The 13,616-nt window shown below is 38.0% G+C and overlaps 1 protein-coding gene and 1 long non-coding RNA gene across 11 annotated transcripts in view; one reads left to right on the forward strand and one right to left on the reverse strand.

The window, feature by feature from the left end:
* The window catches only part of LOC105486157 (uncharacterized), a 171,993-nt gene extending 159,586 nt beyond the window's left edge, over positions 1-12,407 (reverse strand). For 9 of the 10 annotated variants that reach the window (XR_011621010.1, XR_011621012.1, XR_011621014.1 and 6 more), the window contains exon 1: positions 11,320-11,424. This is a non-coding gene — a long non-coding RNA (uncharacterized lncRNA). Of the gene's footprint in view, positions 1-11,319; positions 11,425-11,968 lie in introns of those variants that run through there. The other variant, XR_011621008.1, reaches the window with a different exon arrangement.
* A 106-nt stretch (positions 12,408-12,513) lies between these two features.
* Positions 12,514-13,616, forward strand: part of LOC105486156 (pyroglutamylated RFamide peptide receptor) — a 55,715-nt gene continuing 54,612 nt past the window's right edge. Inside the window, exon 1 of the mRNA XM_011748873.3 lies at positions 12,514-12,959. Within this exon, the coding sequence (XP_011747175.2) occupies positions 12,620-12,959 (340 nt within the window). The 5' untranslated portion in view covers positions 12,514-12,619. The remainder of the gene's footprint in view (positions 12,960-13,616) is intronic.

Here is a 13,616-nt window from a genome sequence, read left to right on the forward strand (position 1 = left end):
AAATTATATTCAAGGCCGGGCGCGGTGGCTCAAGCCTGTAATCCCAGCACTTTGGGAGGCCGAGGCGGGTGGATCACGAGGTCAGGAGATCGAGACTATCCTGGCTAACACGGTGAAACCCCGTCTCTACTAAAAATACAAAAAAATTAGCCGGGCGTGGTAGCAGGCGCCTGTAGTCCCAGCTACTTGGGAGGCTGAGTCGGGAGAATGGCGTGAACCCAGGGGGCGGAGCTTGCAGTGAGCCGAGATCGCGCCACTGCACTCCAGCCTGGGAGACACAGCGAGACTCCGTCTCAAAAAAAAAAAAAAAAAAAAAAAAAATTATATTCAAACACAACAAATCTGTAAGCAGGTACACAATATTCCTTAGATCATCAATGGGCATCACCCCTTCCTACACACCCCACTTCCCTCATCCATCTCCATGATCAGTGACAGCCTCCAGCCCAGGCCCATCCTTCCCTGTAACCCTGTGCACCCCTCCTCATAGGGCTCACCTGTCAAGTTCAATACCCACTCAGCAAACATTCTGCATGCTGTGGCTGCATATTAGTGCCACCTGGAACCTTTTTAATTAAATTAGAATATCTGCAGATGGGACCTCAGCATTGGTGGTGTTAAGAGCTCCCCGGGTGATTCTAATGTGTCTCCAAGCCTGAGAACTTCTGACTTAGGAAAATTAGGCCTCAGTCTTTTATACAAAATTGAAAAGGCCCTGCCAACCAGGATTAAGTTGCATCTAATTTATCATTTTATTCTTAATATACAACATAGCATGTGGCATTTCTTGGGAACAATGTGTATTTGATGAATAAGTAAATAGATATCCTAAAATGTGTTTATGACTTTTCCCTGAGGCTGGAAGCTAGGATTTCTGTCCACTAAACCTAATTGGCTGAAAGTTAAAAGCAAATACATTCCAAGCATGTTCACATCCAATTATAAAAATTTAAAATTTTGACATTCTTGACACCTCTACTTTTGAAAACTTGTAGAATTTTCTCCATATATATATATATATAAAGATATATATATATATATATCTTTATTACAGGAAAAATAGAAAACACATAACCAAAACAAAGAAACTAAAAAATATTTGTACTTATACCATCTAGAAATAAACTGATGTTAATCCTTTACTATCTCTTCATTTACTATGCATATGTATTCTTGGATACATTACATTGAATCATCATCTTATTCACTCAGCAATATATCATATGAAATGTTATTAACCTTATTAATACATAACTTGTAGACAAGTCAGCTAACCATTAGGGAGGTGAAAATTTAAATTCAAAATCCCATAAAAGGACTCTCATATGGTTTGACTGTATCCCCACCCAAATCTCATCTTGAATTCCCACGTGTTGCGAGAGGAACCCAGTGGGAGGTAATTGAATTGCGGGAGCAGGCCTTTCCTGTGCTGTTCTCGTGATAGTGAATAAGTCTCACGAGACCTAATGGTTACAAAAAGGGGAGTTTCCCTGCACAAGCTCTCTTCTCTTGTCTGCTGCCATGTGAGATGTGCCTTTCACCTTCTGCCATGATTGTGAGGCCTCCCCAGCCATGTGGAACTGTAAGTCTAATTAAGCTCTTTCTTTTGTAAATTGCTCAGTCTCAGGTATGTCTTTATCAGCAGCATGAAAAGGGACTAATACAGATTGTAAGAAGACCTTTCTAAAATTCAGCTACAGTATCTCTTTTGTGCTTCATTAGTGATTGAATCCTTAAATAATATTTGTGTTTGAAAGAACAAACCTTAAGGCCTGTGAAATAAAGTTATTCCCCAGTAGAGAATAGGGAGGGTGCAAAAGCAAGAATTTTAACGAAAATGAAAACATTACTTAGGAGTTTTGAGTATTAAAATCATAACATTCTTTTAAACTTATGATTGCCTTTTGCTTTTGGCAAAAGAAATCATAATAGCTAATTTTCATCAACAACAGGTATCCCATTGTTCCGTTAGTCCAGCTATACTTAAAAATGTGTAGCTACTTTGGCAAAATTCCTTTCTAAAAATCTCCTTCCCTTTACTAAGTCATTTTAGAAGTCTACCAGAGCCGGCTTCAAATTCACTGTTTATAAAACCCCACTTTCCTTCTTGAGGAAATTGAGAGTTTACCCATGTCTAGTCTTCACTGCTTTTCTTGGACATCTGATTTCCAAAAGATTTTTGGTGATGATTATTCAGACACGTTGGTTAAATTCTCTTCATGCTTTACTTACACAGTCTGTTGCTGATCTCCATACAGAATTGAAGGGATTCACTTGAACAGTGAAACAACACAGCTGAGCCCCTTAGCTTTCATAATGAATTCACTCACTGGCAGACACGTCATGTCCAGAGCACATGGATCTCTTTTTAATCAACAATAGCGCTTACCCCATTTATCTCAACTTAGAGCCATTTGTCATATGGCTCCTGTCCAAAGCCTGAGAGAGATAATTGATATTCAGGGCTGGTAGTTTATGAAATATGAAGGGTTATCATTTGCTAAGTTTCCTCCGATCAGGTCAGATCACTAGAAAGCAAGATACTGTACCTGCATTATCTTATTCTGGCTCTCTGTAGAAATCACTTTATAAACTATGACTTGAATTATGCCTTCAGCTTGCATCAAGTTTGCTATTAGGAATGTCTATTAGCAACTATACTTTGCTTGTCATGAAGTTTACAGAAAGCCCATGGTTATTAAAGACACCATCCATTATGTATTTCAGTATTTCTTATATGAAGACTAATGCAGTAAATTTTTCTCAGAGGTCAAAATGTGAAGAAAGTTGTTCTCTTTTGACAGTATGCTTCCTTTCTTTTTTAGGTTATGAGGATTTCAATTCTCCCTTATATTTTTCTTTTGGCTCTGACTCCATAGCTGTCAGAAGCTGATAGCTAAGTCTTCTAATCCATTAGTTTAGTGTCCCATAATCTAGGTTTGCTGATATAATTATCTGCCTAGCTTTTATCATTACCAACCTCCTGTCTCCTTCTCCTCCCTGTCCTTCTTTTTGTTCCAGCCTCATGGTTTATATTTTCCTCATTGGTAGTAAAGACAGTATGGGGTTGAGAGTATGATTGCCTGGAATTTTGAGAAACAAACTACCAGTTTTTAGCTGTGTGACCTTGAGCAAGTTTCATTATATTATCTATGCCTCACTTTTTCATTTTTCAAAGAGGCTAATAAAAGCACCTACCTCATATGATCGTTATGAAAATTAAATGAAACAATGCAGACAAAATATTGTTTAAAAGATATTACTTTTGCATTTTTTCTTTTTAAAAATTGTGGTAAAATGCACATAACATAAACAGGGTATACTGTACATTTACCATCTTAACCATTTAAGTACTGTACATTGTTGTGTAGCCGATCTCCAAAACCCTTTTCATCTTGCAAAATGAAAACTTTATATCCCTTAAATAACAATTCTCCATTCTACTCTCTTCCCAGGCTTTGAGAACCACCATTCCCTATGCTTTTGACTGCACTAGATACCTCATATAAGTGAAACTTAAGAGTATTTGTCCTTTTGTGACTGGCTTATTTCACTTAGCGTAATGCCCTCAAGGTTCATCCATATTATAGCATATGTTAAACTCTCCTTCCTTTGAAAGGCTGAATATTATTTCATGGTATGTGTATACCACATTTTGTTTACCCGTTAATCTGTCGATGGACACTTGAGTTGCTTCCACCTTTTGCCTGTTGTGAATAACGTAGCCATAAACATGGGTGTAAAAATGTCTCTTCTAGACCGTGTTCTCAATTACTTTGGGTACCCAGAAGTAGAATTGCAGAATCATATGATAATTCTATTTCTATTTTTTTGAGGAACCACCATGCTATTTTCTATAATGGTGCTATCAGTTTACATTCCAACCAACAGTGTACAGTGGTTCTCTTTTCTTCACATCCTTGACAACATTTGCTATCTTTTGTCTTTTTGATAATACTCATCTTAACAGGTATGAGGTGACATCTCATTCTGGTTTTGATTTGCATTTCCTTAATAATGAAAAATGGCCTCTTTTTGCATGCTTGTTGCCCACTTGTATATCTTATTTGGAGAAATGTCTATTCAAGTCATTTGCCTATCTTGTAAGGGGACTGTTGTTGCCCTTGTTAAATGGTAGGAGTTATTTTTATATTCTGGATATTAATGCCTTATTAGATATGTGATTTGCAAAATTTTTTCCATTCCATAGATTTCCTTTTCACTCTGTTGTTTGTGTTCTTTGAGGCATAGAAGTTTTAAATTTTGATGTGATCCAGATGATCTATTTTTACTTTTGTTGCCTGTACTTTTAGTGTAATATCCAAGAAAGTATTGTCATATCCAATGTCATGAAGGTTTTCCACTATGTTTTCTTCCAAGAGTCTTATAGTTTTAGCTCTTATATTTAAGTCTTTGTTTAATTTTGAAGTAATTTTTGTATATGTAAGGTAAAGGTTCAAATTCATTATTTTACATACTAATATCCAGTTTTCCCAGCACCATTTGTTGAAAGACTGTCCTTTCCCCATCAAGTAGTCTTGGTACCCTTGCCAGAAACCATTTGGCCATGTATGTGAGAGTTTATTTCTGGGCTCTCCATTTGATTCCATTGGTCTTTACGCCAGCACCATGCTGTTTGATTACTATAGAAATGTTTTAAATTTTAAAACTAGGAAATGTGAGATCTCCAATGTTATTCTTCTTCAAGATTGTTTTGGGTATCTTTTCACCCAAGCAAATAAAAAAATTGTTTTGGTCATTCAGGGTCCCTTAAGATTCCATATAAATTTAGCATAGGTTATTCTATTTCTGCAAAACATATAGTTGGGATTTTGATAGGCATTATATTAAATGTGTAGATTACTTTGGGTGGTATTGATATCTTAGCAACATTATGTTTTCCAATCTATGAACACTGAATGTCTTCCCATTTATTTGTGTATTTTTAAATTTCTTTCAGCAACATTTTGTAGTTTCCAGTGTACAAGTTTTTCTCCTCTTTGGTAAAGTATATTCCTAAGTATTTTATTGTTTCTGATACTATTGCAAATGAAATTGTTTTCTTAATTTCCTTTTCAGGTTTCTCTTGTCAGTGTATAAAAATGCAACTTATTTTTGTGTGTTGATTTTGTATCCTGTAACTTTGCTGGATTTGCTTATGAGTTCTAGCAGTTTTCTGTGCAATCTTTAGGTGCAATTATTTTTTAAACATAAGTTACCTCCAGTCTTTTCTTAAAGTAATTAACATGGATAAAAATACCCAATATATACAATTACATAATCTCTCTCATTCTCTCTCTTTTGCTGAAAGCACTTTTCACAAAAAAAATCAATTTATTCTGGGCTTCCTGAAATTACTCTTTTTAGATATTTTTGTATCTGTTCATATACATAAATAAACATATATATACACACACACACATATATACACATATACACACACACATCCATCATATAATTTAAAAAATTCCTGCTTTGTAGCAGAGTTCAGAATATTGATTCTATGCAAACTTGTAGCATACCGTGGCTACTACTCTTGCTTTTTAAAATTTCTCATTGAGATACTCTGCTACTATGGTGTCAGAAATTTTAAAGCTCCTCAGTCCTCTTTATTCAGCTTCCATTTTAGAAACTATAACCAAGAGATCATACAATCTTTTCTAAATATCATTAACTTGGTTTCTTGCAGCTTAGAATCCCTATCTGACAATATGTAGTATGTTCTACATCATCTCCCTCAGAGTTGGCAGTTTCTCAAGCTTCTGTCACTTCTACCTTACTATCAACCCTTTGCTCACTGGGCAGAATTAAGAACAGAAAACCAAGTCTCCCAGAAGCTTTTTCCTTTTGAAAGACAAAATTCTCAGTAAGGTGAGGAAAATACCACATGCTCTGCTTTTAGACTACTTGTACCTTTAGCAAACATCTAGTGAACTCCCCATCTCTGACAATTTGGTAATCTTTTCTAAGGAAAGTTTGATTATCACAACATCTCACTGACAAGATAAAGTACAGACAGTCTTTTAAAATTACTAGTTGCCTCTCCTTTTGTATTTATCCAGATACTTTCTTCCATATTCCTATCTTTGAGGGTAGAGAGTTCTTTGGCGATTCTTCTTCACCCTGTGATTTTATTTATTTTGGAAAATAGACCCTCTATCACTATTGTTTTCTAGTCATGAGAATTGCCAGTAAGCATCAGAAGCCAATCCTGCCTTTCTGGCTTGCTTTATCCCTATTTCTAACATAATCATTTCTACTTCTGTGCCTTTGGAGAGGCTACTCACCCTGTGAGATAAGTGACCTTTCTCTTTTTCAATTTATCTTTCCTTTTAGGCTTGATTCACACTCCACATTCCCCACACAGCATGTATGGATTTGCCTTTGCTTGAATTTCCAGAACATGTTCTTTCTGTGTCTGGATGTGGCACTTGTCACCTTATTTTGAGCTATGAATATTTCTGTCCATCCAGCCCCTCCAACAAGATGGGGTTGGCAAACTGCTGCTGCAAAGGGTCACAGAGTAAATATTTTCTGCTTTGAAAACCACACAATCTCTATCACAAATATGCAACTCTGCCATAGTAGTGTGAAAGCAGCCAAGGATGATATGTAAATGAATTAGCATGTTGTGTTCCAGTAAAATGTTTTTATTTTTATAGGCACTGAAAGTTGAATTTCATACAATTTTATGTGTCATGAAATATATTCTCTTTATGATTTTTAAAAATGATCTGAAAACATGAAAACTATTCCTTGCGCATGAGCTATACAAAAACAGATAGTGAACCATGTCTGGCCCAGGCTGTAGTTTGTTGACCCTAAACTAGATAATGAGCTCCCCAAAGGCTGAGCTGTGTTGTGTGCCCTTGTAGGAGTTACCCCTTAAGACTGGGTCTGTTTCTTCACCATACTACTCTTAATGACGAACATAGTGCCTGGCATACAGCAGACATTCAAAAATGTTATTGAACAGAGGCATAAATACTCATTTACTTATCTGGTTTTTAAACAATAAGCAGGTATTTCAGGAAATGGTCATGAGGTCATGGGGGGGCAGGAAAGGTCAGGAGTACTGGCAGTGTCTTGTGAGATTAGCCTTGGGCTACCTTAATAGGGGTATTTTCACTAGGTAGAGCATTGGATGAGTGAGATGTGGGTGGTTGAGATAAAGTGGGTTGGGAGGTTGAAGAGATGAGGGTTGAAGAGGTGTAGAGAGGTCTTGAAAATGAAGTCTAGTGCTATATTATTAGAGGGAGGAAGACACAAAAGAGTTTAAACTTTAAAGGCAAATGTCATTTTTTTTGTACACTTAGCTCCAATCAAACTAGCTTCAATCATGCATTATTTCAAAAAACAATTCTCAAAATCTGGATTCAAAAGCTTTTCAAATATCCTAGGGAGCCACTATGAGAGTTTGTCTTTGCTTTTCAAACTTCCCTGCTTCCCCTATACTCCTTTACTTGTTTTAAAGAGTGTTGAGTAGAACTGGGAAAGATGAACACTATTGCCGACTGCAGTAATGTATGTCTACATAAAGCACAAGAAATTAAATATAGTCATATCAGACCTACTCTGGCCCTAAGAAAGCCTTGAGATTTCTTCTCTGGGTCACCTGGGGCTGGAATCAGCCTGAAGCTATGCTGCTGACCTTCTTTGATCCCAACACTATGGACCAGGGAGAGGCAGGGCATGTCTTCTATCTATGTGGTTCCTATGTCATTCGAGAGCCATTCTCTATGACCCAAACTTTCAGTCCCTAGTCCAGAGAATTGGAGTCATAGATGTGAACCATTGCTCCTACAATGGGTTATGATTGGACATCTTCCCTTAGGTTTCCTTCAACAGTTACAATATGAACACATCCTTTTCAAATGCCCTTGGAGCATATACCAAAATAGATAATACCCTTGGCCATAAAACAAACCTCAACAAATCTAAAAGAATGCAATTATACAGAAAATGCTCTCTGACCAAAAAGGAGTCAAACTAGAAAACAGAAAAATAGCAGAAAAATGTTCAAACACGTGGAAACTAAATAAGACATTTCTAAATAATCCATTGGTCAAAAAAGACATTTAAAAGGAAATTAAAGAGTACATTGAGCTGAATGAAAATGTAAATATAACACATAAAACATGTGGGACACAGTTATACCAGTGCTGAGAGGTAAATTTATGGCACTGAATGCTTACATTAGGAAAGAGAAAAGGTTCCAAGTAAATAATTAACGTTTCTACCTCAAGAAACTAGAAAACAAGTAGCAAAATAAAACGAAAGCAAGTAGAAGGAAGAAAATAATAAGGATAAGAGCATGAAAATCAAGAGATGAAATTCAGAGAAAATAATAGAGAAAATCAGTGAAGCTAAGAATTGTTTCTTTGTAAATAGCAATAATACAGCCAAACCTCTAACTAGATTGACAAAAGAGAGAGAGAAGGCAGAAATTATAAAATCAGGAATGAGACAGGGGATATCCTTCAGCCATACAAAGGATATTAAGAGAATACTATTAACAACTCTACACACATAAATTCAGAAGAAATTTATCAATTCTTAAAAAAAACTCACCCGATATGGAATAGATAATTTGAATATCACTAAACTATTAATAAAATTAAATCCATCATTTAGGAACACCTCTAAAGGAATTCTTAGAATACTACCAAACTTTTAAAGAAGAATTAATACCATTTCTATACAGTCTTTTCTAGAAAATAGAAAAGGAAAGAATGCTCCCAATTCATTCTATGATGCTATTATTACCTGAATGCCAAAACCAGGATAAAAAATACAAAAAGAAAAAAAATTACAGACCAATAGCCCTCATGAAGATAGACATAAAATTATTTAAAATCCTAACTAATAGAATTTAAAATGTATATGAAGAATTACACACCATGACTAAAATGGGGTTTATTTAAAATATTCAAGGCTGATTCAATATTCAAAAGTCAATCAATGTAATCCACCATTTTAACTGGCTGTAGAAAAAAATCACATGATAGTATTAATTGATGCAGAAAATCATTTGACAAAATTTAACACCATTGATAGAATCTCTCCACAAGTTGAAAGTAGAGAGTAACCTCCTCAAGTTGATAAAGAACATCTGCAACTAACATCATACTTAATGGTGAAAGAAGGCTGAATACATCCTTATAAGATTGAGCACAAGACAAGGATCTCTATTCTCCATTGCCATTTAACATAGTAAACTGTGTTCTCCAACCATTGCGCTAAGGCAAAAACAAAAAAAACAACAAAAAAAAAAACAAAAAACAAAACAAAACAAAACTCAAACAAACAACTAAAACAGGAAATAAAGAGCATACAGATCAGAAAGGAAAAAATAAAACTGTCTTTCTTCTCAGATAATGTGATTGTCTATGTAGAAAAGTCCAAGAAATCTACCAAAAAAAACCCCTCTGTATTAGTCCATTTTCACACTGTTGATAAAGACATACCCAAGACTGGGCAATTTACAAAAGAAAGAGGTTTATTGCACTTACAGTCCCACATGGCTGGGGAGACCTCACAATCATGGTGGAAAGCAAGGAGGAGCAAGTCACATCTTACATGGATAGCAGCAGGCAAAGAGAGAGCTTGTGCAGAGAAACTGCTGTTTTTAAAACCATCAGATCTCATGAGACCCATTCACTATCATAAGAACAGCACAGGAAAGACCCACCCCCATGATTCAATCATCTCCCACTGGGTCCCTCCTACAACACATGGGAATTATGGGAGCTACAAGATGAGATTTGGGTGGGGACACAGAGCCAAACCATATCAACCTCCTAATAAAATTAAGTGAATTCATCAACATTGGAGGAATCAAGGTCAACATACAAAATAAATTGGATTTCTGCATACTAGTAATGAACACATGGAACCAAAAATGAAAAATTCAATACAGTACCATGTACAAATGTCCCCCCAAAATGAAATACTTAGGTGCAAATCTAAAAATATGCACAGGACTTACATGCTGAAACTGTAAAATGCCTTTGAAATGAATCAAAGATCTAAATATATGGAAAGACATTCTACTTATGGATTGAAAAACCAACCTAGTAAATATGTCAATTCCTATCAAAATCCCAGCAAGGTTTTTTGTAGACATAGACAAGTTGATTGTAAAATGTATATGAATAAGCACAGGTCTGAGAATAGTTACAATAATTTTGAAAAATAAGAATGAAGTAAGAGAAATAACTCTACTTGATTTCAAAACTTATTATACAGCTACAGTAGTCAAGAATGTGGAGGATAGATAGACACATAGATCAATTCAACAGAATAGAGCTCCCAAAATATAAAATATAAAACTATAACAGTTTTAGAAAAATACCTAAGAGAAAGTTTTTGAGAAATAGGCTTTGGTGAAGTTGTTAGAGTGAACACTAAAAGCTATCTATAAAAGAAAACATTGATAAATATGACTTCACTAAAACTAAAAGCTGTTCTGTAAGAAGATAAATAACAAGCTACAGACTGGAAGAAAATATTTGCAAACCATTTACTGACAAAGGAATTGTACGTACAATATAAAAAGAACTTTCAACAGCAAATAAACAATACAATTAGAAATTGACAAAACACATGGAAAGATGTTTCACCAAAGAAGATACAAAAATGGCAAATAAGCACATGAGAGGTTCAATATTACTTGCCATTAGGGAAATGTAAATTAAGGCCCTAAAGAGTTATCACCACACATCTATTAGAACAGCTTAAAAAAATAGTGACAAAACCAAATGCTGGCAAGGATGTGGAGAAACGTAACTTGTCATGCATTGATGGTAGAAATGGAGACTTGTACAGCCACTCTGAAAAGTAGTCAATCTCTTTAAAAATTAAATATACACATTACAGACTCAATAATCAAAACCTTTTGGTATTTCCTATAGAAAGGAAAACTATGTTCACACAAAAACCAGTACATGATTCTTTATAGCAGCTTTATTTGTAATAGCTCAAAATGGTAATCAAACAAAATGTCCTACAAGAAGAGGTGGATGGTTAAATAAACGGTGATACAGCCTGAGCAATAAAAAGAAATAGCCATTAATACATGCAACAACTTGGATGGATTTAAAAGGTATTAGGCTAAGCAAAGGAAATTCAATATCAAAAGGAAGCATATTGTATGATTTCCCTTATATAATGTTCTGACAAAAGTTGAGAGAGAACAGATGTCCGGAGCTGCACGCCCCGGCCATAGCTAATAATAATTGAGGATTAAACACCTGAGCTATATTCATTTCCACCCCACACCTTCTCCCTATCTTTGCCTTTTTTCCCCTGTACTAATACCTCATTAAAGATGGCGCTCTTCCTGCTTCTTCTTCACTCACTTTTCCCGCGCCCGGGAAAATTGTTACTTAATAGGGTAAGCGCAACATGACGTCTGAGGGGAGAAACCGAAACTAACCTGGCCACGCCCTCGGCAATGAGATCATTTCCGCCTTAGCCCAACCCCTTCCCTTCCAAGTGTATATAAGGCAGTGCATTACCGCCATTAAACGAGACTTGATCAGAGCACTGTCTTGTCTCCGTTTCTCGTGTCTCTTGTTCCCCAAATTCCCACCCCCTCCTCCAGGGCCTGCTCTGACTATCCCACGGGCCGGGATAAACAGATTAGTAGTTGCGAGGGGTTAGAGATGGTGGAGGGAGGGGCTTGGTGTGAGTATAAAAAGCACCAAGGAGATTTTTGTGGTGATAGAAGAGTTTGTATCCTGATGGCTACAGGAATCTACACTTGAGATAAAAATACGCAAACACTGTACCTGTGTCAAATTCCTGGTTTTATATTGTTCCCTAGTTAACTAAGATGTAACGAATGGAGGAAACTGGGTGAAGGGTGGGTACACAGGATCTTTCTGTATTATCTTTGCAATTTCCCACGTTCTATATTTTAACTATCTTAATTATTTTTCAATACAGAAAATAATTTAAAATAAACCTTATTTGCCTTGGGTAGTTGTGGCTCCCATTATTTTTCAAGAGGAGAAACTTGAAACTGTGGAATCCCGCAATACCCAGTTTCACATATAAGCATGACCTGACTGGGGCCATGCCCTGAGAAAGGCGCCGGGCGGCAGCAAGGTGGGGAGCCAGGGAAGTCTTCCCTCGCCGTGAGGGTGCGGGGAAGCGACCTTGGCGCCACTGAAGCTGGGTGTGAGGGGGGCGTCACCGAGTTCAGCCCCACCCTCCGCCGCTCCCCAACCGTGTCCGGCGTCCGCATCGCATGGCCAGAAGGCGGGGAGCGAGAGGCGCTGGGACCCTCGCGTGGCGCTCCATCACCCCCTACCGTCGCGGCGCCTCGCCTTAGGGAAGAGCAAGGGAAGAACTTTACTTGAACCGCGAATATTTTTTGGCCACTGAGATTGAGTTTCCCAGTGCTTTGGCTTCCTGCCTGTTTATCGTGGATTTGATCCCTGAGCTGCTCGCCTTTCCCTAACCTCCTGCGATGCAGCCGAGAGCCCTCCCGCGCGCCTGAGTCCAGAGCCGAGGAGGGGAGGCGGCCTCCTCCCGGTTCCCCCGAAGCCCTCCCTGCGCCGCGGATGGCCAGGAAGTAGCGGGCGGTGGCCCCGCGTCCCGGGAGCGCACAGCAATGCAGGCGCTCAACATCACCCCGGAGCAGTTCTCCCGGCTGCTGCGGGACCACAACCTGACGCGCGAGCAGTTCATCGCTCTGTACCGGCTGCGACCGCTCGTCTACACCCCAGAGTTGCCTGGGCGCGCCAAGCTGGCTCTCGTGCTCACCGGCGTGCTCATCTTCGCCCTGGCGCTCTTTGGCAATGCTCTGGTGTTCTACGTGGTGACCCGCAGCAAGGCCATGCGCACCGTCACCAACATCTTTATCTGCTCCTTGGCGCTCAGTGACCTGCTCATCACCTTCTTCTGCATCCCCGTCACCATGCTCCAGAACATTTCCGACAACTGGCTGGGGGGTAAGAGTAGCGCCCTGCTCCTTCTCGGTTAACCCTCTGCTTTTCAGGCAGATTTTTAACTTTGGTTTGTTTAATTATTTGAAATATTTTTTATCTTACTTTTAGTAAGAAAACCAGGGGAGAAAAATCTGGTAATTACAGAAAAGGGAGCTGAAATAAGTGGCGACGGGTGCGACTCCCCACATCACTGCTCAGGACCTTTCCCAAGCCTTTCCCCAATGTATGTCTCTATGCCACAAGGAGGAAGCGCTGGACGGGAATCAGAGGCGGCAAAAAAAACTTACATCCAAGTGAACACAGGTGGTGAAGTTCTAAGAAAGAGCAAACCAAAGTTAAAAATCTCATTTCCTCATTCCCCCAGCCTCCACCCTCACTTCCCAGTGGCTTGCAGACAGCTTCTTGTACCTATGAATATAAAACAAATATAATTCATGTACAGTAAAAATATACTGAACTAGTCCTTTAAAAAATTGTATTAAGTGTCATGCAGGAAGAAGGAACACAGAAAACTGATGCCCTCCTGACTATTAAAAAATGAGAGATGACATTCTCGTCCTTCCGTATAATGGGAACAAAAATGACAGAAGAGAGATGGAGTCACTGAGTTGGGAACAGTGTGTGGAGGTTGGAAAAAAAGATATCCTGTTTCTGCAGATG

Source organism: Macaca nemestrina, chromosome 3, assembly GCF_043159975.1.
Source record: "Macaca nemestrina isolate mMacNem1 chromosome 3, mMacNem.hap1, whole genome shotgun sequence".
In the NCBI taxonomy this organism is placed as follows: domain Eukaryota; kingdom Metazoa; phylum Chordata; class Mammalia; order Primates; family Cercopithecidae; genus Macaca; species Macaca nemestrina.